This window comes from Cydia strobilella, chromosome 26 (assembly GCF_947568885.1).
Source record: "Cydia strobilella chromosome 26, ilCydStro3.1, whole genome shotgun sequence".
Lineage (NCBI taxonomy): Eukaryota > Metazoa > Arthropoda > Insecta > Lepidoptera > Tortricidae > Cydia > Cydia strobilella.
Window position 1 is genome coordinate 5,925,379 of NC_086066.1, and position 27,437 is coordinate 5,952,815.

Sequence of the window (27,437 nt, forward strand, 5' to 3'; positions counted from 1 at the left end):
TTTTCTCTCGAATATTTTTTTCTCCAAGATAATTCAAAATAAAAAATAATTACCACAAAATAACAAATTACTAGAAAAGCAAATTATATATATGACACAAAACAAAATGTAAGATTTACATCTTAACAAAGTATTCATAAGCGAAAACAGAATTGACTTTAATATTTTTATAACCTAGGGGTCAAAATATAGCCAGCGGTACAGGTCTATTCGGCTTCGCGCCGCGTAGTATGGAGCGAGCTTTATATTCTACTCTAAACCTACTTAGTAATCTGTGCTCTAAACGCTTCCAAACTATTTAAGCGCTTGCTTTTATCTACGTTACGTTCATATCAACTTCAGCACGCGATGTTTAAAATATGTCTCGAACCTGAAATGTAATGCCAAACGCCGATTGAAATGTCATCGAACTTTGCTACGGTACAGTTTTACATTTCTTTCTTGCTCGTAAACTTGTAAAGTTTTCCTAAATTTCTACAACGAATACGTGTTATTTAGAGGTTTTTTTGTCAATAATACAAGGCTTTGGGTTGTGTGCGACTTGTTTCGGTGTTATATTTCATAGTTTGCGTGTATTACTCGGTAACCATGTAAAGTAAACGAAGGCCATAATTTAGTGTAAAACAATGGGTTTTCTATACATTGTTTAGTATAAACAAAGTGTTAGGTGGTACGTTTCTGTGGAAGGAGCGAAATAAACCTACCAAGGTGAGCTTCGAATCACAGTACAATTTTTTTAAGTTTGAGCAAGGAATTTTGGGGTTATTTATTTGTTATTAGTTTGAATAAACGTTAATTTGTATAATAATAAAAATAAAATTCTTTATTTCAGGCCAGATTGCCCATAGATTGTAAGTTATATACAGACTTATAATATTAGAGTTAGTACATCTTAACCTAGGTATTACAGTTTTTTTTACTTATTTTGGGGGTCCCGGTAAACAGGACGATGAGCCGACGCCCAGTGGCTAAAAAACGGACAATCCCACCTCTCGGCTATATCTACCAGCAAGCTGTTGGTGCTACCCCGCAGGCGATACATTTGAGAGGCGATTCTTTTTCTCATTATGGCATGAAAATCGTCCATTCGTGCTTCCGCAAACATGCCTGATGCACTGCAAAAGCGTGGTAGCCCCAACAGCATCCTGAAGCCGTTATTGAACTGGACACGCAGAGCACTGTAAGCACGCTTCGTATAATTGATCCACTGGCTGCACATGTAGAATGATTCGCAATACGACATGAACAATGTTTTCTTGACCTCCACTGTACAACGCGCAAACCTGCGAATCAACATATTAGCTCTTACTGCCGGTGCTCTGCGTTCCCTCTCAACATCCGCATCGTCCTTTAGATCCTCGGTGATTACATGTCCCAGGTATTTAAAACTGGATACTCTGTTCAAGGCCTCACCGCCGAGTGTCACCGGCTCAACTATTGGTAGGGTCTTGTTACCAGCTCGGAAGATGAGTATCTCACTTTTTTTAATAAGAGTAGTCTTACAGTTTAAACTTTATTGTTTTGTGTAAAGTTGTCTACTGAAAAGTAGTTATTAACTTAAAGTTATTCGTAATGTGACTTAATTAGGTATTCAACCAATATACAACTGTGAAAATATTTATCAGTACAGTTTTTACTTACTATTATTTAACCATACTGATAAATATTTTGAAATATGTCTCACGATAGTTTAAGTGCGATACAACTGTGAATATAGAATAGAAGCAAAGTCAGCAACATCAAATTGATTACTTAAGCTGTATTTTGTACAGAGGTGTGCAAGGTGAGGTGTGTAAGGACTATTCTATCTATCTATCCATAGCCTTGTCCTACCAACCATACGGAGTGTAAGCCATTAGCTGGGTCCACACTACAGGGCGGACACGCTATACATCAAAAATCACTCGCGTTTTTATGTGTGAACGGCACGTCCATACACGCGTCATGCTTGGTATGCCTAATTATTGTGAATTTTACAGGCAATTATATGGCCAACTGCAGAAAAAAACCCTTTTTTTCCCCACTAAATAGTTGTTGGAATTCCTTTTAATGCTTTTGCTAAAAGCATAAATATTTGATTCCCCAGATTCATAAAGAGTCATGTCTTTCTTCATGACTTAAGAGCATTAGCTCGATATGGTGATGAACAAATAAGATAGGAGGCGTATGATATAGTTAACTTCCGCAACGTCCAGTATGCAGTCCCGCACATCCCGCGGGATCCCGCGCTCGTAATCCCGCAACAAGCGGGACTGAAAAAAGACGTGGGATCCCGGAATACCGAGTTCTCAGATCAGACTGGGTTAATACATTTTTCAGTACCTATTTCATGCCAAGCTAACTAATATTGATAAAAATTTTCAAGATGGCGGAGGGCAACTGGTCCCGTTTCACCGCGGCGGAGGGCGGGGCTCGGCTGGCGGCCGCAGCCCGCACCCGCAACACCATAGCGGCCGAGCTGGCGGCGTTCACGGCCACGCGGTTGCTACACGAGGAGGCACATGAGATCAGGGGGTGAGTGGAGCCAAGGCCCGTTATTATTTTCAAACTAGTTACCTTCATTCACCTGGTTACCGGTTAAATAAATGTTGTATTGAGATACCGGTTTATGCAAAATTCGTTCGTCTTTCGATTTTGTGAAACGAATTTAACCGGTTAAATCGAACATATTCAAAGTAAGGTAAAACGAGAAAGTATATTTCTTTTCTTTCACGTATGAAGACGAGTTTAACCGAAGCGTGATATTAATCAGCAGTGATCGAAATAGGCAGAGTATAAATACCTAAACTTGGTAGAAGAAAGTCATAAAGTGGGGGCACCCTTGCGATATAGTACATTTCGATGCTAGTGCGGAAATGTCATTACTCCACGAGTACCGAGATATCTTGCCACGAGCCGTAGGCGAGTGACAAGACTCGGGACGAGTGAAGTATGACATTTCCGCACGTGTATCGAACGACGTTTTTAATACAGTTGCGTAAAACTAATAAAAACAACAAGTAAGGAATATTGATTGTATTGGAACAAACGAGGAATGCATTGCAATGCATTACTTTAGTCCCGGGAAAAAATGTTATCTTATTGCAAGGCACTCAAGGCGCCACTTTATGACTGTTCTACTAAGTTTAGGTATTCATACTCTGCCTAATCTATCACTGTTCATCAATCAGGTTTCCCGTCGATGAATTTACTAGAGAAAGGCTGAAGATTGCTATTCATATGTTTTGGCAAACATATTATGCACACGAAAATCAAGGTATTAATTCCACCTATATAAATCTCATTAAAGCCATATACAACAATAGTACAGCGGACGTTAAGCTACAGTCATCCGGTCCATCGTTCCAAATACAGCGAGGTGTCAAGCAGGGTGACCCGTTGTCTCCGAAATTATTTACAAGCACCCTAGAAGAAATCTTTAAGAGCCTAGCAGCTTCCTGGCAGGATAGAGGAGTGGTCATCGGTGACAGGAAGTTATCAAACCTTAGCTTCGCCGATGACATCGTTCTCTTTGCCCATTCCGCTGCAGAACTTCAGGTAATGCTCCAAGACCTGAGCAATGCAAGCCTTCAAGTTGGACTTCAAATGAATCGAACCAAAACTCAAGTGATGACCAACAGCAGGAAACGTACGGTTACGGCAGACGGGCAGACTGTACACTATGTTGACGAGTATATTTACTTGGGCCAGTTAGTCTCTTTCAACAACAGGCAAGACAAAGAAATTGAGCGCCGTGTCGAAAACGCCTGGAAGAGCAGTATGGTCCATGAAAGAGCTGATGAAGGGTAGCCTTCCACTGTCACTGAAGCGAAAACTCGTCGACATGTGTATCCTGCCCGTCCTAACCTACGGTGCCCAAACATGGTCACTCACAGAGAGTCAGAAGTCCAAGTTGAAGGTATGCCAACGGGCTATCGAGCGCAGCATTTTAGGTGTGAAGAGGACCGATCGTATCCGGAACACCACGCTGCGCGCTAAAACCCGCATTGCTGACGTCGGTGAGAAGACTGCTAGGCTCAAATGGGACTGGGCCGGTCACGTCTGCCGCATGCATCCAGACAGATGGGCTAGCATAGCCACCAAATGGATGCCAGAAGAGGGGCGCGGACCCGGCAGGCCCAGACGGAGATGGCGGGACGACCTAGACACCTTTCTCAACAACTGGCCGGAGGAGGCACTATATCGGGAGTCGTGGAAAACAAGGGGAGAGGCCTTTGCCCAGCAGTGGGACACCATAATGGGCTAGTTAAAAAAAAAAAAAATTATGATCTAAAATGCGCAAAATTTTTTCTAAAACTGCTGACTGGGACTGCACCTTAAGACAAGACTATTTTTTATTTATTGATAAGAATGTTTACATGACATTACAGTTGAACCAATGCGTCACGAAACTTAAAACTAACAGCAATAATAATACATAAAACAGCAACAATTATAACAAAAATAATAGCACATTACATTAGTATAGACAGACAGACAAATTATATTGGAACAGTTGAGCACCTAGCATCCATCGCCTCACAGAATCTCAGGCATTCATTATACACTGCCGTCCATCGCCACGCAAATAGGTCGCACTTAGGCGTCGATGCCAGGAGCGCATTGAGCAGTGGGCGGGCGCGGGGCAGCGGCTAGTTCCTGCGCGATACCAAAGATAGATATAACTCCGTAATAGATGGATACAGTCTAAGGAAAAAACGTGCCTCGAAAATCAAGAAAATTTGATTCTCGTTCAGAGGGCGCTACTAGCTTTGGCCTACTGTCGTATAGATGGCGTTGACGGTTTCGTTTGTTATTTAACAATTTTAACGCATATCAGTGAAAGAACATGGATCAAAATCATAAAAATAATTAATGCAAATAAAAAAAATCATTTATCCATATTTAAATACATTTTATCGTATTTTTATAAATCTTCATTTTTAGTTTTAAAGTGTGTCGACAGATGGCAGTGAATTTACTGGGGTTACAAAATTTACTATGACAGTACCGCTCTAGAATAAGTTACTCTATGGCGATACGGTGCGCGCCGGCGCGGCCGCACGGCCAATAGATCGCGTTGTCATGGTCTGAGGGCTATCGAGGGACGTCCGGAATAAACAGACGCACGAGACCAGAGACAATTTCGGGACAATCGGACTCACCACGCAAGGCTCGGCATGCCGTGACTAGGAGTTGGTAATTAATTAGTATTAACAGTTAAATTAAATTGATGTGTTTGTTTATTCCAGACTATTCTCAGCCGGAAAGCAGCGCTCCATCTTCGTGACCCGTGCCTCTCGGGTCCCTTGTGCGGCGTATGAACTCCGAATCCTGACTGACCTCGCGGTTGCTAGTGCGACTGATTATGGAGATATTGAAGATTGGACGCAGGAGGTCGAGGTTAAGGAGGTGAGGACCACTGACAGTATAGGTATAGGTACTCTGGCACAGCCACTTTGTCAGTAGAAAAAGGCGGTAAATTCAAAAACCGGCCAAGTGCGAGTCGGGCTTGCGTTCATAGGGTTCCACATTATACAATACAGTATTTTTAACAATTTTTTTTTATGTGAAAGTCTTTAAAAACCCGTAGGGTCGAATCAAAAACTAAGTAATTAAGTCCGACTCACGCTTGACTGCAATTTTGTGTATTTTTTTCAACATTTTACACCCTATAGTTTCGGAAATATAAAATATATAGTTTAGATGTTTTTAAGAAAATAGCCAAAAAATGACCACCCCCCCCCCATTTATCTCCGAAACTACTGGGTCTAAAATTGTGAAAAAAATACACAAAATAGTTCTTTACCTATACATGACAGGAAAATCTATTAGAAATGTGCAGTCAAGCGTGAGTCGGACTTAATTACTTAGTTTTTGATCCAACCCCTACTGGTTTTTAAAGACATTTCAGTCACGTTTCACATAAAAAAATACATTGTTAAAAATTGTGTAATGTACGGATCCTTGGAACGCGAGTCCGACTCGCACTTGGCCGGTTTTTTATAATATTTCTTTCCCATCACGGAACAATGGTGTTTCGGACATTCGGGAGGTGTGTGCGGAGCCGAAGCCAACACGTAGAGCCCTTTCGACACTTTAATAAGCCGAGCGGATGCTGCCCTTGCCCGTGTCATGGGACGCACGCAGAGGCAGCACCAGCCAATAAGGACTATTGAGAGTTGATAGAATCTGAAATGATCTAGGCTCCTGGATGAAAGCGATGAACTAAATACTGGGCTATGGGATATAAACCATGCCTAATCAAATCTTTATCATTACCAAACCTCTTTGGTAATGATAATTATCTATCTCTTTGGATATAATATTATAGAGCGGTACTGTCATAGTAAATTTTGTAACCACAGTAAATTCACTGCCATCTATCGACACACTTTACCAAAAATGAAGATTTATATAAAAATACGATAAAATGTATTTAAATATGAATAATTGTTTTTTTTTATTTGCATTAATTATTTTTATGATTTTGACCCATTTTCTTTCACTGATATGCGTTAAAATTGTTAAATAACAAACGAAACCGTCAACGCCCTCTATACGAGAGTAGGCCAAAGGCAAAGTAGCGACATCTAATCGAAAATCAAATTTTCGTCATTTTCGAGGCACGTTTTTTCCTTAGACTGTATCCATCTATTACGGAGTTATATCTATCTTTGTCATTACATAATAACATTGTTTACTACGGTCAATATCTGATTTTGTTCTCTGTCTCCCAGGTGATAGTGTGCACTTCCACAGTGTTCCGTCAACTCCTGGAAGACGGCGTCATCACCATAACCAGGGTGAACGTGCTCGTCGTTGACAGCTGTCATCTGGTGCACACCGACGCACACTTGCAAACAGTAAGTTAAGGCGGTTCCCTGAGCCAGAAGGCGAAAAATCTCCTTATATGATCCTGTTTTTCTAAGAGGCATTGATATTCGTAGACGTGGAAAAAATATATGTAGTTCTTGACTATATTATCTTTAATATCATAGCTTCCGATACACGAATTATGAAACTTCGCTCGATACAATTAATTCCCAAAGTAACCTCTAACTCGGACTTTTAATCCAACTTTACTCGGTTATTTATTATGTGATACTATAAACAAAAAAAGAAGAAAAAACAATGTTAACTTAAATAATAATTTAATAGCTTTCGAATTTCGATATTGTAGGGTAACGTTTTTAAAATAAATAAAAATTGACAAAATTCGATCAAAATTGACACTTGGCGCGCATGATCTTTCCCGTTCTTTCTTGCGAAATGTGACAGAGACAGCGGCAAACCGATGGAACGGCCTTAATCTATCGCCATCAGATATATCGGAGCGGCCCAGGTGCTTAAAAATATCTGAACACTGCCATAGACAGTAGACAAGATGGCGCTGGTCGCTGCTGCAAAGGCTGCGTTCAGCGTATGGTTGGGCCGTGTCGTACGGCTGCGCTCGTGACCCAAAATGGTCCCGCCGGAAGATCAGCGCTGACTTTCGGGTCAGCATTATGCTGAGGCGAGACCATTTTCGTGGTAAACTTTAACTCCTACCTATTTTATAAATTCCTATAGTTTTAGTTATACTTCTGTATGTAATTTTAGTTTTAAGTTTTTTTTTTTTTATGATGAATAGGCAGGCGTTTGACCACGATCCCACCTGATGGTAAGTGATGATGTGGTCTACGGTGGAGCACGCTTACCTATGAGATACCTATTAACTCTTGCCTTGAAGAGCTCCAAATTGTACTCATGCGGAGTTTATCACGAATAAAACATTTGATTCTGATTCTGATTCTGAACACGTGCTTTAACGCCTTGACAATGAGCGGTTACCGCGTTTAATTTCGCCGCTAGGGGCGCTAGTATAAATGGAGGTCTTTCAAAATGTCAAATACATAGAAGTTTTGGGGGTTTCAAGCTTTTTTATCGGGAATTTTCACTCCTTATTCATAATTGTGGTAAATCTTTCTCCATTTTTGATTAATCATGGTAAACAATAGATATAGCTCAATACATGTTAGTGATAAAAAAAGTGCCAACTAAAATATGTGCAAAATTAAACAGGTTGAAAAAATGGCACATTTAGACCTCAAAATACCTTCGTGTATATTATTTATTTATTTATTTAATCTTTATTGCACAAAAGAAAATACAATCGTACAAAAGGCGGACTTAATGCTATGAGGCATTCTCTACCAGTACCAGTCAACCTTCGGGCAAAGCAGAGAATTTGTAGGCGGTGCAACATAGTGATTACATACATACAAGTATAGTTAAATAATGCATAGGCATAGACATACATACATATATCTGTATATATAAATACATACAATATACATACATACAAATACATAAGATATCAGATGAAACTTTCAAAACAGAAACACTAAGAATTCATCGTTCTGCCAGCAAAGTACTCACGTAACGATTTTTTAAATGCAAATCTATTCGGACACTATTAGAACGTATTGATTTTATAAAAATAAGCATAGAAGAATTTTGAGATCTGTTTTTCTGGACCTACATCTACAGTGGCGCCAACTGGTGAGCACAAAAACGATAGCCCTCATAGAGGCGTGTTCAGATATTTGTGAGCTAATTGGCCGTTCCGATATATCTGATGGCGACTGTTCATTACCTCTTTGATCATTGTGAATCTTGTCTGAATGCATTGGGCTGTGGCCGCGCGCGTCAGTTGACGTCTTTGGCGGGTTAGTGATATTGCAATTTTTATTTTCTATCTAAATGTAAAGAAAACAGTTTCGCACAGCCATAAACTTTGAAATTTAAAGTAATATGTTCTTCAAAGCTCCTCTTATTGAAATATTTTTTTTATATTCAATCTTCAACATTTATTCAGCAAATAGGCCACAAGGGCAAGTGCACGTCAACATTGAATTTACATACAAGCAAAAAAATTATAATAATACATCAACAATTATAATACAACTAACTGCAACTACCAATTCAAACTAACGTAGTACAATTACTTAGAGATGTATAAGGTCTATTAAAAAGGTAAATTATTATTATTATTACTCTTAAATATATTAATAACGGGTCACTCACGTATTTTAAGTCGAAAAACGCTCGACATGTTTAAATTAAATTATGTTTAAATTATTACTGTTCCCACTGCTCGAGATTATTAAAAAACGGCCAAGTGCGAGTCGGACCCGCGCACCGAGGGTTCCGTACTTTTTAGTATTTGTTGTTATAGCAACAGATATACATCATCTGTGAATATTTCAACTGTCTAGCTATCACGGTTCATGAGATACAGCCTGGTGACAGACAGACAGACGGACAGCGGAGGCTTAGTAATAGGGTCCCGTTTTTACCCTTTGGGTACGGAACTCTAATAAAAACGTTCTTCAACAGATAATGGACCTCTACAAGTCAAGTCCGTCTCAGCCGAGGGTCCTCGGGCTGACTTACCCGCTCTTCCCCGCCAAGAGATCGGACCCTGATGCTGAGAATACACCTGATGAGAAGGAGGAATCATGTCAGTATACAAACCACTACTATACATACAATCGCACTAGTGTGGGAAAGTAGCACCATATGTATGTCACCTGCAATAATATGTTACACAAAAATATCTGACCCGATTTGTAGAGCTATAAGAGTTAGTTACCCGGGTATGTCCTTAAACTGCGTCCGGACCCGGATATGTCCTTAAACTACGTCCAAAAGAGAGGTTATGGCACTGTGAATGACATCTCGCTTTGTGTGGTAGGGCACAGGAAAGCGGATGTCATTCCAGATCTAGAGCAGAGCCCAACTGGGGAGGTACCTCCACCTTACAGAAAACCGCAGCCAAATAACACTAGACCCTACTCATAGTGTTGTGTTCCTGCCGGTAAGTAAGGTTGCCAGAGCTCAACGAACGGTGTTGCAGGCGTCCATAGGCTACGGTAACTGCTTACCATCAGGCGGGCCGTATGCTTGATTGCCACCGACGTGGTATTAAAAAAAAAGTTAGTTTTTAGTTATGCTGGGCATTTTCCGCAAATCGACATCCAATGTGCCTATTTTGCGTGAAACGAGGTAGCTTTACTCTAAAGCTATAAGAGTGTGACAAATATTTTTTCACCTCAGCAGCTCGAACAAGCCTACTTTCGTCACTCCCTGGAGTGTGGAAAGTGCGACTTTCCTCACTCCAGGGAGTGAAACAATGTAGCTTTTTAATTTAGTGAAGGCCATGAACTTCATACTACGGTACGGTACGGTACGGTACGGTACGGTACGGTAAGGTACGGTACGGTACGGTCCGGTCCCGTCCCGTCCCGTCCCGTATCGTATCGTATCGTATCGTAACTTATCGTATCGTATCGTACATATTATAATACTTTTTTTTTTCTGTTTATTCTGTGTAATTCGAAATACATTTTAACCTTTAATATGTTCTCACTACTGAGGTGAAAAATTATGTGTGCAACACGAGAGCAAAGTTATTTTACATTTCGTGTTTTTGAGTCCCTCGCTACGCTCAAGATTCTACCTTAGAATCACTCGCTTCGCTCGTGATTCAATTATAGAATCTTTCGCTTTCTTGGGACTCAAAATAAACACTCGCAAGAAAAACCAACTTTCCTCTCTTGTTGTACAAATAACTATTGCGGCCTTCGAAGAGTAACATATTATAACATGGTGACTGAACTGTAAAAGTCTTCTATCTACACTCATAACTCATATCAAAAACCATCTATGATGCGTTCAAGAACGCCAAATTACCGCCAGCGTAGGAAAAACAAAGGAATTGTCACCCGTTGACCACGAACGCTGTAAAGAGTTCGAAACGTCGGGATGTATTATAAATACAATATACGCGATATAATCCGTTTTCATAGTTTTATTTCAAAGGAATTTTATTTGACGTCACATCTAATATAATTTGACATGATGTTTTATGGGTCTCCGGCAAGCTCGGTTCTCCATACAAAGGTAGTTCCGCTCTCATTTTAAAACGACTAGCTCGATTGCTCTGAAACTGTACTTACAATAGGATAAGGTATATCTATGTCTGTAATTAGTTTATGTAGCTTCAGATACCATAGTTAAATACAGCGAAATAAAGTTTTTCATACAAAACTTGTTTTCGCTCTATTTCGTTTGTTTTATAAACTGGAGCTATATAAACTAATTTCAGACCTAGATATACCTCATGTCATTGTATGTGCAAAGTTTCATTACAATCCAACACGTAGTTTTAAAATGAGAGCGGGAACTCCGTTTGTATGGGAAGGTGCAATTGGCCGAGCTTGCTGGCAGATAGGACTCTTATGCGAAATAAAATGTCAATTGTTGTTTGCAATTGAGGATTGAGGAGCATTTGTTTTGGAAATAATATATAAGTATTCAAACGTTGTGTATTTTGTAAACGTTGTGTACAAATTATATGGGGCATTTTCTATGAAAAGGAACCTTAAGCCACGCGCGCACTACGGTGCGGCGAGTTGCGGTGCGTTTTTAAATACGCAAAGGAAAAAAAACCGTGTGTGTCCAGTACGCGCACAGCGGTGAAATATCCGCACGTTTTGCCATTCTAGTCCCAACTCAAGTTAAGAACGGACGTTGAAAATTCGGAGACGCGCTAGGCGACGACATGACCGCGCGTGCTGCAGCAGCACCGTGTCGCGAGAACAACTGCGTCACTGGATGGCTGCCGGCCGGTGTCCGCACGGATTTTATTCCGCAGTGCGCGGATTTATTCAATAGTCCTTAGGATGCAGAAAATTCGTGCGGCGCCGCACCGCAACCAATCTGCAGCAAACCACAGATTTTAATCCGCATACAGATTATTTTCCGCAGTGCGCGCACTTCAAGGAGGTTGCATACTTCACAGACTTTGCGGAAAAAAAAACGCACGGTAGAAATCCGTAGTGCGCGCGTAGCCTTATTGTCGATGGCGCTTACGAAGCACAGCGTCGCGCGGCATTGTATTTATATCGGAGCATCGTTTATAATGGCGTAAGCGCCATCGACAATAAGGTCAATCTATAAGAATCTATATTGTGTTGTAATTTTTTCAAACAGGTGCCAAACAAATCACCTTACAAGAGTTCGGTGTTCGCGAGAACGTGGATGACTTCGAGATGTACAGCAAGCTGGAGTGGAACATCAGAAGGCTAGAGGAGAGGCTGTGCAGCCAGATGGATCTGGCTGAGGACATGGACGGCGGGAAAAGGTGTGGTTTCATACTTGTCAACATGTTTTGCAGGTGTATGGTTTGTCGCGACCACTTCGAGATGTACAGCAAGTTGGAGTGGAACATCAGAAGGCTAGAGGAGAGGCTGTGCAGCCAGATGGATCTGGCTGAGGACATGGACGGCGGGAAAAGGTGTGGTTTCACTTGTCAACATGTTTTGCAGGTGTATGGTTTGTCGCGACCACTTCGAGATGTACAGCAAGTTGGAGTGGAACATCAGAACGCTAGAGGAGAGGAGAGCCAGATGGACTTATAAAATGGCCCTCATAGCACTTGTCATGTCAAAATTATTCGCAGCTGTATGTTTTTTTAAGTTTAAACTACCAAAATGGAAATATTGGTAACTTTGGACTCCTTACCATTTAACGAAAATAGTACATTGTGCAATGTGGGGGGTAAGTGAAATATTGTACGAGAGTCTATATATTCACGACAGCCGCAGGCTGGAGTGAATTAAAGACTCGAGTAGCAATATTCTTACCCCCGGAGTTACACACAATGTTTTTCATTACACTTACGGAGAAAAAACTAAATTTTACATGAGTGATTTATAGCTTCTTTTTTCAGAATCCATAACTCCTACTACTTTATACATGAACAAAATAGTTCACGGTCAATTATAAATTGTTTTATATTTATAAATTAAGACAGCTGCTATGTACATGGACGTGACTTCACGACTAAGTACCATTTAGAATTTAAAGCGTCTGGAGCGTCGAGCATGGATGTCAGACAGACCCTCTGAATTTTGTTTTGATTGCACCACAAAAAAGTTGCACCTTATAAAAATATACAAGGTGGCAAAAGAATAAGTGCAAAAAAATCTGGCTGTTTCATACGTTTTGGCTGGTCCATTTTCTATATAGGAGGGTAAATTTTTTTTCGCGATTTCTTGATTGGTCCCATAGTGGTCTTGGTGGTCTGAATGGGGTCGACTAAACTTAGTCCGTTTTAACCCTGCCAAGACACAGGTTTGCGCGTTTACCGCAAAAAAGTTAGAATTTGTCGTATCACCTCGTTTTGAGAGCACTCCCCTGACTGCCGCAGCCAGTATCGGAATCCTCGGCGTCGACATTTCGAGTGAAGTCCAGTTCCGCGGCCATTTAGAGGGTAAGGCCAAATTAGCCTCAAAAAAGCTCGGTGTGCTCAACAGATCGAGACAGTATTTCACGCCGGCCCACCGCCTACAGCTGTATAAAGCGCAGGTTCGCCCACACATGGAATACTGTTCTCATCTATGGGCAGGGGCACCCCAATACCAGCTTCTCCCTCTGGACCGCATCCAGCGAAGAGCGACTCGAATTGTCGACTGCCAGCGTACTTCGGAACGGCTTGACTCCTTGGCGCTGCGTAGAGATGTGGCCTCGCTCTGCATTTTCTATCGCGTGTATAACGGGGAGTGCTCCGAGGAATTGTTCGGATTAATCCCTGCAGCTTCTTTTCGCCATCGCCCTACGCGAAAACATTACCATCCTCACCACTTAGATGGTTGGCAGTCCTCAACTGTACGTTTCTCTAGAAACTTCCTGCCTCGCACAGCTAAACTGTGGAATGAACTGTCGCCTGCGGTATTTCCGGACCGATATGACCTTCAAACCTTCAAGAAAAGAGCGTATTCCCATCTTAAAGGCCGGCAACGCACTTACAACCCCTCTGGTGTTGCGGGTGTCCATGGGCGGCGGTAATCGCTTTCCATCAGGTGATCCGTCTGCTCGTTTGCCTCCTATTTCATAAAAAAAAAAAAAAAAAAAAGTAAAAGTTGCTCAGTATAATCTCAAAACCACCCTGGAAACGGGAATGCACTTATTTTTTAGCCACCGTGTATACATAGCCAACTGATCTTACTTTTGTTATAGGTTCAGTTATTTTAGATATAGACAACTAATTTGATTAAGCTTAGAATAAATTTAAAAGTGAAAAAATTACTGCCTTGGGTGAGACTTGAACTCACGGCCTCTGGTTCAAGTCTCACCCAAGGCAGTAATTTTTCCACTTTTAAATTTATTCTAAGCTTAATAGCATCGATCGCAGACGTTTCTGCTTGTTAAAAATTAACTAATTTGATTGTTGTTTAGGTTCACTGGCGCCCCCTGTAAGCCCAAAGAGCTGATAGTGGAATACGCCTTAAGCCGTCCCGTCTGTAGCGACTATGAGGAGTTGGAGACCTTCATGAGAAACGCCGTCAACGATGTGACAGAGTTCTTAGAGGAACACAGGTGAGCCAGGCCATCAGCAACGATCTAGAATAACTATATGGATGGATTCTTAATTAAATACTATCTTTTGCCCGCGACTTCGTCTGCGTGGACTTGGTAACAGCAATCATTCAATTTGAGCATATTATGCACACAAATTAGCAGGCACTTCATTTATTATCTCAATTCCACCCCGCTTTTTACTTTCTTAAGGGATGATTTTTGGGATAAAAACTATCCTATGTCCTTCTCAGGGACTCAACCTATCTCTATGCCAAATTTCATCTAAATCGATTCAGCTGTTTAAGTGTGAAGAGGGAACACACAGACAGAAAGACAGACAGACAGACAGACTTTCGCATTTATATTATTAGTATGGATTTGTTCATTGTATGTTATTTTATGTCTTTTCTTCTTGTCTGTTACCTTCCGTGGTTCTTCTCACCTGATGGTCTCATCGGAAGATCAGGGCTGGAAGCCACCAGCAACATGCTGAGATGATGCCATTTCGTGGCACTTTAATATTATTTTATGTTTTCTTTTATATTATGTAATATCCTGTTTGTTTGTGCTTACGAATAAAATTTGATTCTATTCTATGTGGCCTAAATCGGAAACATAAACTTGACATTGACACTTTACGTTAAGCAGGTGCTGCCCCCTACAGTTCACGCACGCTCCCTAAAGAAGGCTGACTAGGGGCCCGTTTTTCAAAAGCTTGTAGCTTGTAATACAAGTAGAAGTCCCTTTCTAACAGAAGCTGTCAAAAAGTGACCTCCGCTTGTATTACAAGTTGTAGCTTTTGAGAAATAGGCCTTAGAGCTTAAAAACCCCACGACTATTGTACCGCGAGCGACTCAACTGTACAGCGGTTTGACAACGCCAAATATCCTCATAAGGTCGCCACAAGGGCCTGACACTCGTTGATAGAGAAAGATTGTTAACTCGCAAAGAAGGCAAAATAATAAAATTGAAATACAACTACCCCCAACAAAATTAGAAATGTTTAAAAAAGGCCCTTATTACCGATGCATACTTGTAGCAAACAAACTTCCCGAAAAAATTATAAACGAAATCGAAGACAATGTGTTCAAGAGGGAACTAAAAAATTTGCTTCTCAAAAAATGCTATTATTCCATAGACGAGTACCTGAATGATGAATCTTTGCCCAAATAAAATAATAATAATTTAAATTATATAAAAATACCTAAAATGATAATCTACATTACATTTAAATTAAATACATCTACTTATAATATTATATATTGAATGAATGGTAAATTAAATTAAATATATTTAATGCAAACTTATTAATGCTACTGTGGGAATGTATTTAACAACAAATTGTGTAATAAAGATAAGATAAATCAATACTTATATGTACCTATTGAAATAGTACCCAAATAAGTACATAATTGATTATAATAAAATAAAATAAAAATTATAATAAAATAATAAGTAATTATAAAATAAGTATAAAATAATATATATGCGTTATTGATATAAATGCGTTAATTTTAATTTATGTACCTAGTTATAGTTTAGTTTTAAGAAATACTTGCTGTGCCCTAACAGGGTTCATGTGTGAACGTACCCTAATGTAACATCTGTTTTGTACCACATGATAATAAGCAATAAATGAAATAAATGAATTATGAATTATAAGATAGTCTTATTGCGATTCCTATAAGAGGAAAGAGAAAATAGTGCCGTGCTTTGTCCTTATCACCTACCGGGTTTTTTTTCATGGTCGGGTTATGGCAGCATAGGTAGGAGGCGATGGCGAAATACCGAAATTTATAAGAGTGAAAGAGAAAAAGGATTATGCTGCCATACATTAACCTGTCAATACATGAATATGTTTTTCTCTTACCCCTGGTCCATGGAGACTATATAAAGGAGCCAAATCTCTATGTATGAAAAGTGTTCATCAAAAAACAGTAATTAGGCGGCGCCACCATACACCAAAATACTACCAAAAACAACCTACGTAATTTGTTCGGGTTATTTGTTGCCTTATATGGTTCATGTTATACTCATGTCCCAGAGCCTAACTAGCGCCACCGGAGAGATTAGGAACTATTATTTAAAGCTGAAAGCGGTCACTTTTGCAACAATTCTGCCATAAGAGATTGGCATCCTTTCTATACCATCCATACCCTAGTCGCTCGGTTTCATGTCTATATCTACTATACTATGTCTATGGGTCGCCATTAGTTACGCATTTCGCAGTTATATGATTTGTACCTAGTGTGGCTACTTTGTTTCAAAAGTGATTATTTCTTGACAGATACGATCCCACGGAGATCTATGGCGAAGATTTGTATGAGGAGTTCATGAATATTCCGAACCCAACAATTGACCCTAAGCTGGTTATCAAACAGTTTCTCTACGTTTTGGACGAGCTGGGTAAGCTTTTTTAAGCGCAAGGCTTTTAGTAAAACGTAATATATTTAGATCGCTTTTTTGCGATAAGACCGCCTGTTGTTTAACTTTACTTGTGTTGCTGTTTTCTTGCTTTTATTTTCTTTTATAATAAGGTGTGCAATAAAAAGTATTTGTATTGTATTGTATTGAGATTGTTATTTTTTAATAAAATTATAAATAAATATATTGTATTGTATATTTAGTATAGAATAGAATACTCTATATTAGCACATCTTAGTGCAGGCGCCCTGTATGTAAGAAGCGCGCAAATCTTTCTGTAGCAGGCGCCCTGTACGCTCCGTAAAAGAAACGGCTTCAGGAAAAACAATTGATTAAAATGATAGACAGACATCACGCGGTCTTATCGCTAAATAGCAATCTCTTCCAGACAACCTTTGTTTTTTCTCATTTTTTTTTGGTTTTTTTATCCGCTTAACATTAGTTTATTTTTAGAACTGCTGGCATTTTAAATTATACACGGCTTTGTTACGATTTCAACTAGTAAATATTTTCTTGGCATAATTTTATACGAATTTGCTATGACTTAATCTACAATAAAGTTATGATAAAATCGCATAAACTAATATTTTTTTACAGGTCCATACGGCGCAGACAAAGCAGCATTTTCTCTGCTAACTAAATTAGAAAAACTAAAAATCAAAGTTCCATACGAAAGGCATTTCCTGTTACTCTGTCTATGTACTACAGTGTTAGTCAAAATCCGGTGCTACGCTGATCTAATGTTCTCTAAATACTCTGAGTTAGATAGAATTACTACTTTTTCCACACCAAAAGTACTCAGATTTATTGAAATACTAGCTCAATTTGAATATAATGACAGTGAAAATGATAAAACTCATGAAAAAGCTATAACTGATAAAAAAGAAATAAATAATGAAAATCGAAGTGAAAAGACAGATAATGTGACTAAAGATGATATTAATACAGTTACTTTAAATGGCTTCACCACTACAAATAGTGACGAAGACGTAGAAAAGCAGAATGATAATAAAAAAAATACTAATATAATTGACGTAGAAAATGAGAATGATAGTGAAAATTTGACGAAAAAGATGCTAGACGATATAGAAAAATGCGATTTTGTAGGACTAAGCAATAAAATAGAGGATAAAGTCAACACTTACGAAGCTAACTTAAAAGAAATACACGATTTAAGTATAGATTTAAATAAACTTGATGTAAACAAAGAAGAATCTAACACAAAAACTGATACAGCCGAAGTTAAAACTGAAATGGGTCTTACGGACCCCTGGTCGCTCCTGTTCCCTAGGCGGATGCACAGGGTCCGGGGTCGGGGCAGGGTCCAAAGGAACGTGATACGGAACCAGCAGGCCCAGATGAACCCTGATGCGTTGTGTGGCATCGTGTTCATGAATGAACCTATCATGGCGAAGATTATGTTTCTCATTGTTGTGGTGAGTACTGCAGGTTTTAAATTTACTTGTAGAGAAATAAGTAAGCATAGAGTGCTAACTCCATACATCAGTTTTGTTACCAAAACGACTATTATTTTCGTAGTCGACATCTAGCGTCAAGTAACGGAATTATCAGTACTGCTACTCGACAATAGATGTCGCGACAAACGTAAAGGCTAAAGCTCAACAATTTTTAGCTAATATTATAACCGTATTACCCGGAACTCTATTTTCAACTTCTGCTTGTAATATTAGTTGTAAATCGTTGTTAAAGTTCAACACGGACAAAGTGCCAACAATATGTATACACGACCTTCTAGCTCACACATAGCTCAAATTGTCTGTCTGGTAAACCAGAGGTCTGGAGACCCATCTATGTAAAATTAGTACAAAATAATTCGTAAGATTTGCTAATTTAACAAACCCACACTAGGGACAAACCATACCACTGCAAAATGTGTCACCAACAAGTCCATTGTAACTTGTATAGGCTAGAGCGTGTATCGCTGGATCTATCTCGTTTCGAGCCCCGTCTGCCCGGTGAACCGCGCAGTATATTGCTTTATCAGTGCCGTGGACACCGCGGAGCTTAGTTAAATAAATCACAGCAGGGACAAACTATACAACTGTGAAATGTGTAACTCGCTAACAATTTCGTTGTGACTTGCAGGATTTGTCCCGGTTCGAACCCCGTCTGTCCGGTGTGAGCGCGCAGTATGTAGCGTGTGGTGGCGCTGCGGATACCGCGGAGCTGAAGAGACATGCGCGTGCACGCGAGGACGCACTGAAAAAGTAAGTATATTTGATTAATTTTAGAGTACATATATATGAAAATGAAATGAAAATGAAAATGAAAAAATGTTTATTGGTTCCTTACAAGTAGTTTACAGCATGGGATGGGATCTTCTTTTAAGCATTAGATATGCTTGTGACAGAAAACCCCGCTCTTCCGAAATCGCTAGTGTATAAACCATTATGTTTGTGTCTTTAAATCTAGTATTTAACACTTAAATAATATATATATACAGGGCTTGTATAGTTTCTTCTTTCAGCGGTGAGCTGGATCGAACATCAATCCTTTACTAAAACACTCCGACCGACGTTAAGTTTCCTATTGAAATATATCATGAAATCAAAAAAAAAAAGGTGCCTTCCCGGTGTGTTAGCTTTCAAATTTACAAAAACACACACACTAAAAAAGGTGCCTCCCCGGTGTGTTAGCGTCATGGCATACATGAGTTATTCAACTGTAGAGGGACACCAAAACAACTTGCTACTGTTGCTAGGCATTAAACTATCAGCACATTTTAAGTTCATTTTTTTCACAAAACTTTTTTATTTGTGTGTGACGCGTATGTGTGATTCGCTCCATTCCACTTACTAAAATTATAATTATAATTATAATTTTTATTAATTTAATATTTATATTAGCACTAGTCCTAGTTTCAAGTTTTACCTGCCATACCCGTTCCGGGTCCATGAGATACTTTTTACATGTTTTTAACATCTTGTAATTACCATGGTGCAATAAAGAAATAAATTTTTAAACCAAAATACGGTATCTAAAAACGATTTATTTCTCAGGTTTCGTATGCACGACTGTAACCTGCTGCTGGCGACGTCAGCTCTAGAGGAGGGCATCGACCTGCCGCGGTGCAATCTGGTGCTGCGATGGGACATCCCGGCCTCGTGAGTACTTTCCTAATATAACTGCACTGTATACTGCTGCTGGCTACGTCAGCTGTAGGGCATCGATCTGCCGCCGTGCAATCTGGTGCTGCGATGGGACATCCCGGCCTCGTGAGTACTTTCCTAATATAACTGCACTGTATACTGCTGCTGGCTACGTCAGCTGTAGGGCATCGACCTGCCGCCGTGCAATCTGGTGCTGCGATGGGACATCCCGGCCTCGTGAGTACTTTCCTAATATAACTGCACTGTATACTGCTGCTGGCTACGTCAGCTGTAGGGCATCGATCTGCCGCCGTGCAATCTGGTGCTGCGATGGGACATCCCGGCCTCGTGAGTACTTTCCTAATATAACTGCACTGTATACTGCTGCTGGCTACGTCAGCTGTAGGGCATCGATCTGCCGCCGTGCAATCTGGTCCTGCTATGGGACATCCCGGCCTCGTGAGTACTTTCCTAATATAACTGCACTGTATACTGCTGCTGGCAACGTCAGCTGTAGGGCATCGATCTGCCGCCGTGCAATCTGGTGCTGCGATGGGACATCCCGGCCTCGTGAGTACTTTCCTAATGTAACTGTATACTGCTGCTGGCTACGTCAGCTGTAGGGCATCGATCTGCCGCCGTGCAATCTGGTGCTGCGATGGGACATCCCGGCCTCGTGAGTACTTTCCTAATATAACTGCACTGTATACTGCTGCTGGCTACGTCAGCTGTAGGGCATCGACCTGCCGCCGTGCAATCTGGTGCGACGATAGGACGTTCTGGCCTCGTGAGTTTTTTATAACTTTGTTGCTTCGGTTTTGATAGGCTTTTGAGTAGTTAATAGTTGTACGAATCTGACAATATTTTGGATCGGTATCTGTTATCGTATACTGATATAATAATAATAATAATAATAATAGTCCGCCGGTTCCTCTCTCTGCGGCCCTGACCACCGGCAGCTTGGGCCTTGCCCCGCTGCCGGCGGTACCCTAGGTTAGGTTTTTTATAATGTGTTTATATATTTTTTGTAATGTTTTATAAGTGTTTTTGTATTTTACTTTTATATCCATATTATAAAAACCTAGCCTAAGATGAAAGATAAATAAAGAGAATAATAATAATAATAATAAAATACTTTATTGTGCACTACAAAGAAAAATACATGTTACAAACAATGACAGGACATAAGTGAGTAGGTAACAACAGGCGGACTTATCGCTAAAAAGCGATCTCTTCCAGACAACCTTCAGATAGCGATTCAGTGGCTAGAAATAAGTTAATGGGCAGTGCAAAATAACAAAGGTGTAAAATTTACAAATCAAATACCTAAGTATAAATAACAAACAATGAAAAATAAACTACATAAACTACATATATTATTTAAGCAACAATAATACACTACATAAACCTACACAAAATACATAAATACATAATGAGAATTCAAGCAAGAGAAGAATAACGACCAGGTAGCGTGAACAAATAGAAAAATATATATGTGTAAGTGAAAGGACCAAGACTAAGAAAGAGATTTTAAATAGTGTTCTTTTAGAAGTTTTTTAAATGATATACTGATGTATATCATATATATCCAAGAAGATCAGCGTTAAGGTATTCAAAAGGTACCTTGACACTAAGCTGAGTGGTAACCTTTTCAGTGACGTTTTAAACCGTTTTTGTGACATGTTTTTGTATTAAAAAAAATTGTTGTTTAAAAGCGTCGCGAATAAATTTTATTCTATTCTATTTTATGTAAATTCGGACGCTACTAGTTCACTAACATACATTTCTTAGTTGAGTACTAAGATTATTTATTTAGTTGTGATAATATATATATATATATATGTATATATATATGTATTTATGGGTATATATTTGTGTTTATATGGATATGTATTGTATATATATGTTTATTTTATATTCTAGATTACAGGTTTTAATTATTTACGTTTGTAATAATTGAACCATAATTTACTTTCTGTTCATAGTGTTCGTTTGTCTATCTTGATCTGTTTATTGTTTCATTCTCAATTGCTCAAAGGTTGACTGGAAGAGATCCCTTATAGGGATAAGTCCGCCTTTGTACATTGTATATATTTATGTTCTTTTATTGTGTTTGTAATCTGTCTTATGTACAATAAAGTGTTTACATACATACATACATACATACATTCTTTTGTATAATGTGGTTAATCCTTTTGCAAGCTGTATCAATCTTACCGGTTTTATGATACGTTTTTGCATTCGTATACAATGCCGTAATTTAGTAATCAAATTTCAGAAGGGAACTTTGCGATGGTGCAATCAAATTTGGACCTTAAATCGAGATACTAATCTTGGAATTCGAATGTCATGTATGTTACCGATTAATAAAAATCCTAAAAGTTAGTGTTGCTTACGTCCATGGGCGACGATGACTGCTTCCCATCAGGCGGCTCGTCTGCTCGTTTGCTGAATATCACAAAAAAAAAAGTTAAAACCCCAACCCCGTCCTGGCTACTGTTGCGGGCCGATACGACCCACCTATAATGCGGCATTTTGAGTGTGTCATAACCGCTATTAGGTGATAGTTGTTAGAATGTTTATTGCTGTCTGTTTTTGTTTCGTCGCTTTCTCTTTTTTGTTCCACTAACACCTAGTTTTTAATCTTAATTGTTACTAACCATTATGGGCCAGTGTTGTCTTAAATAACTAAATTGAATTAATTAAAAACTGTAATAGATGTCATATATTAAAGAAAAAGTGACGAAGACCTCCAGTGGTGAAGGCCGGATTCGAACCGGCGTCTTTAGCTATCGCGGCTAACGCCATGAACCCCTAGGCCATCCCGCCACGGCGGTGCCCGTCCGAATTTCTCGACTATATGCCATCTTAGTAAGACTAGGCGTCTTTGACTTTTGAATTAATTAATTAATTAATTAAATAATTAAAATATAAAGATAGAAAGTGTTATGTTTAGGTATCGGTCCCATGGGTTGTGTCGCGCGCGCGCACGCGCACCGCGCGCATCGTGCGCGCTGCTCGCCGGCGCGGGGCGCGCGCGGGAGCTGCTGCAGCACGTCGCGGTCTACCGGGAGCTGGACCAGGTACTACATATACTACGTCGGTGGCTAACAAGCACGAGGCCCACCTGATGTTAAGGCGGTTCCCTGAGCCAGAAGGCGAAAAATCTCCTTATATGATCATCTTTTCTAAGAGGCGTTGATTTTTATTTTTATTTATTTATTTGGGATCACCAACAGACAATACATCATGAAAAAACAATCTGTAGGTTACATAACATTGAGGTTAGATGTTTGTCCAATTATAGGTAACCACAGCTTATACCAGTATCTTAGGACATACTATAGGTACAGTAGGACATTTAGACTTAAGCTATTAATAAATAAAATTTTACAATTATTTAACAATTATTAAAATATTAAGAGAATAAGAGCAATTTGCACTTTGCAATAGAAAAGTGATGATTACTTAATTAACATTAACATATTTTAAGAAGAGAGACAATATTATATTATGAGGAAAACATGCAGGGACATGAAAATAAAAAAAATTGTATTTTTATTTTCATTATTTTGATATTCGTATGCGTGAAAAAATATATGTAGTTCTTGACTATATTATCTTTAACAACATAGCTTCCGATACACGAATAATGACATTTCGCTCGATACAATTAATTCCCAAAGTAACCTCTAACTCGGACTTTTAATCCAACTTTACTCGGTTATTTATTATGTGATACTATAAACAAAAAAAGAAGAAAAAACAATCATAACTTAAATAGTAATTTCATAGCTTTCGAATTTCCATATTGCAAGGTAACGTTTTTAAAATAAATAAAAATCTACAAAATTCGATCAAAATTGACACTTGGCGCGCATGATCTTTCCCGTTCTTTCTTGCGTAATGTGACAGTGACAGCGGCAAACCGATGGAACGGCCTTAAGCACTCTCCAACGCCTGCAACTCCAGAGGAGTTACATGCGCGTTGCCGACCCTAACACTCCGCACCCTCGTAGAGGTCTGGCAACCTTACTCACCGGCAGGAACACAAGACTAAAAGTAGGGTCTAGTGTTATTTTAGGATTCCGTAACCAAAATGGCATTAAACCCCGTATACTTTCATAATGTCCATCTGTCTGTCCGTATGTCATAGCCGTTTTATGCGGAAACTATAAGATATAGTTTAGTGAAATTAAGAACGAATGTGTATTTTGGTAGCCGCTGCTTAGTTTAGAAGTTATATATATATATATACATAGTAACTCTAACTCGTGCAGTTAATCTCGCTAAGCACTATTGGTAAAGTTGAACTGCTAGTAAACATCATAAAATTATGGCATGGCTGTTAAGTGCTTCGTGGTTAAATATTAGTTAAAATATAACTTAAAAAAAATCTTAGATTTAATTTAAGACTTTTTTCTAGATCATAAGCCGCAAATGCGGCTGCGGAATCCAGGACGAGCCGCCACAACAAGAAGAAGATCACGCAGATGCCTTCACTGCGCTCGTGATTCCTTACTCCCCCTCGGTCAACGTAGAAAAAGGAGATACAGAAAAAGTCGATGTTAATATTAAAGAAAATGATTCAGTTAAGAAAAATAATGATAAATATTATGATGTAACTAGTAAAGATATTGAAAATCAAAATGAAGAATATCTAGTCAAGAGCAAGAAAGAAGCAGCTATAGAGATAATTAGTCAAATAACTGAAGATAGTAATTTTATTAAAAATAATGACGAAAACGAATCAAATGTCAATTTAAAAGAAAATTCGATAGAAGATAGTGTAGAATCGAAAATTAGTGAAAATAGGACTAGTGGGAACAGTGAACTAAATTTGGAGTGTAACAAATGTAAAAAGAGGAGTAGTGTGGATAAAGAGTGTTGTAGTGAGGAGGTCAAGAAAGAGGATATTGCTAGTGTGGATCTTAGTTCCGCTATAGCTTTGATAAATAGGTGAGTTAATTATAAAATAAATAAAAAATAAAATTATGTAACAAATTTTACAGAAATTGACCGACAGTAAGCTCAATAAATAAATAAAACTTTGATATTGTTTGTAATAAATAAATGTATTTTATTTATTACAAACTGTGGGTCGTAGGCATTAGGCAGGGTCCCTACGTCCCTACCGACTCTGCTAGTGGTTTGTTAATTACGTTATTAAATAAAATAATTTTATTTGTTCCCTAGTTGTAAGTAAATTTTTTATTCAGCTGATTTTTTTCTAAGTTAATTTTTAACAAGAAGAAACTTCTGCGAACGATGTTATTAAGCTTAGAATAAATTTAAAAGTGGAAAAATTACTCACCCAACTGGACTGGAGTATCTATCCAAAGGCCGTGAGTTCAAGTCTCACCCAAGGCAGTAATTTTTCCACTTTTAAATTTATTCTTAGCTTAATAGCATCGATCGCAGACGTTTCTGCTTGTTAAAAATTAAAATTTTATTTGAATTGGTTTTGATTAGCATTGTTATGCTAAACTGTGTATTTGTTCTGAACTGTGTAATTGTGAATTTATTCGAATTTAAACTGTTGTGAGCATAGACATAGTATAGTAGTTATAGACATGAAACCGAGCGACCAGGGGTAAGAGAACGACATATTCATGTATTGACAGGTAAATGTATGGCAGCATAATCCTTTTTCTCTTTCACTCTTATAAATTTCGGTATTTCGCCATCGCCTCCTACCTATGCTGCCATAACCCGACCATGAAAAAAAAACCCGGTCGGTGATAAGGACAAAGCATGGCACTATTTTCTCTTTCCTCTTATAGGAATCGCAATAGGCTATTTGACTATTTTTTGAAAATGGTTTTAATTGATTGTTTATGACTTAATAATTACACTACATTGATATTTCCGTGAAATTACCTGTATTAAATATAAAAAAAAGAATGTTAAAGTTTATTTATTTTGAACGCGCCTTAAACGCTGTTTTTGCAAAGGGGCTAATCACGTGACACGTGTGACGTCACACGCGAGTAAACTCAGTCAATGACCTTAGTAAATCTTATGGTTTATGTGCATTGAATTGATTATTTCACTGTAAAATGGTATATAAATAGTGTATAGTGCCGCAATGTTCAAGTACGACTATAAAAATCCAGATAAATTGTTTGTTTCCGTTCCAACGAATCCCAAAAAAAGAAAAATGTGGTTAAAACTAGCGCGAAGAGACCCAAAGAGCATTTTAGCGCATACAAATGTTTTTATGTGTGAAGACCCCTTCGATGTAAGTAATATTTAACAGTAAATAAATATGGTAGTTAAAGCAGCGGATTTTGTTGTATTTAACGAAACAAGATCTAGGTATTACTACATAACCTCATAACATAGCTCTTTCAGCGTTAGTAGGTAGTTAGTAGCATACTTTTTCTTTCAAACTAAAGTGCAGTATGGAGATACTATTCTCGTCATCGTATTCTATATATATATATATATATATATATATATATATCGTCGTCGTATTCGTATCATCGAAATCGAAATGTTCGTAAATAAACAATTTCTACGTACACAGCTGTTTTTACATTTCTAAGTTCCGCAGCATAGTAATCCGGGTTATCTTTAAAGAAAAGTGCAATCATTAATGCGTCTATGTCTGGTAGGTTGCCGCCATCAGCTTTCACATATTTCGGCTCCATTTTGAGATTCTTATGAATATTGTGCTACTAGATATACGGATAAATCGGAATATATCAGAAAACTGTGGAACAATAACTAAAATTAACTAAATACAAATAAAACAGTTAAAACACTCAAGGCAATCAAGAATGTTTACCCGCGTGTGACGTCATCCGAGCGTTCACCAATCACAGAGCGTTCACGTCCCTGATGAAATTTCAAAAAATATTAAATTTTCTTTCGTTTATATTCCAAAAACTAAACATAATTTACATTCAAATATAGTGAAATATACTTTATTAGTTTATTATCTTTCAGGATGACAGCAATTCGTTATATATTTTTAATGTTGTCAAATACCCTATTAGACTATCTTTCTCTATCAAAGAGTGTCAGGCCCTTGGTCGTGAGTCATACTAACACTAAGCTAATTATATGTGACTAAAAATACGCGAGTTAAACCGTATAATTAAGGTTAGTAATTTCCTTTTTATTTTTTTATTTATTATTTATTAAGAAACAAACAGTCTTATAAAACAGATGAGTATTTAAAGTAACATTTTTCTGGCAATAGACCTATAGTTTCCTATATGTAAACGACTATTAATAAAAACTTGTTACTAAGTACAAATGACAAACAATACATGCATATTGTACATATAGTCCGACAAGAAATTGCAGAAAATTAATAAGAAGAAGCTGGCAATAATTTAGTACGGAGATTTTTTTTTTTTTGTTTAATTTTATTTAATTTCTACCACTTCATGCCGCACCACATGTGTGACGAGATATATGATGAAATCTTAATTTTGCAATCGGGTATTTTTATTTCAAAAACGAATAAGCTAATTTCTTAAACAATCTCAATGAGCTGCTAAATAT

General features: G+C 38.4%; 1 protein-coding gene across 1 annotated transcript in view; it reads left to right on the forward strand.

Annotated features, from left to right (window-relative positions):
• The first annotated feature begins 426 nt into the window (after positions 1–426).
• LOC134753290 (endoribonuclease Dcr-1) overlaps positions 427–27,437 on the forward strand; it is an 88,620-nt gene continuing 61,609 nt past the window's right edge. Inside the window, exons 1-13 of the mRNA XM_063689136.1 lie at positions 427–708; positions 2,366–2,514; positions 5,232–5,391; positions 6,720–6,845; positions 9,361–9,484; positions 12,019–12,322; positions 14,266–14,406; positions 16,676–16,794; positions 17,410–18,248; positions 18,919–19,040; positions 19,833–19,937; positions 22,879–23,005; positions 24,349–24,881. Of these exons, the coding sequence (XP_063545206.1) occupies positions 2,366–2,514; positions 5,232–5,391; positions 6,720–6,845; positions 9,361–9,484; positions 12,019–12,322; positions 14,266–14,406; positions 16,676–16,794; positions 17,410–18,248; positions 18,919–19,040; positions 19,833–19,937; positions 22,879–23,005; positions 24,349–24,881 (2,849 nt within the window). The 5' untranslated portion in view covers positions 427–708. The remainder of the gene's footprint in view (positions 709–2,365; positions 2,515–5,231; positions 5,392–6,719; positions 6,846–9,360; positions 9,485–12,018; positions 12,323–14,265; positions 14,407–16,675; positions 16,795–17,409; positions 18,249–18,918; positions 19,041–19,832; positions 19,938–22,878; positions 23,006–24,348; positions 24,882–27,437) is intronic.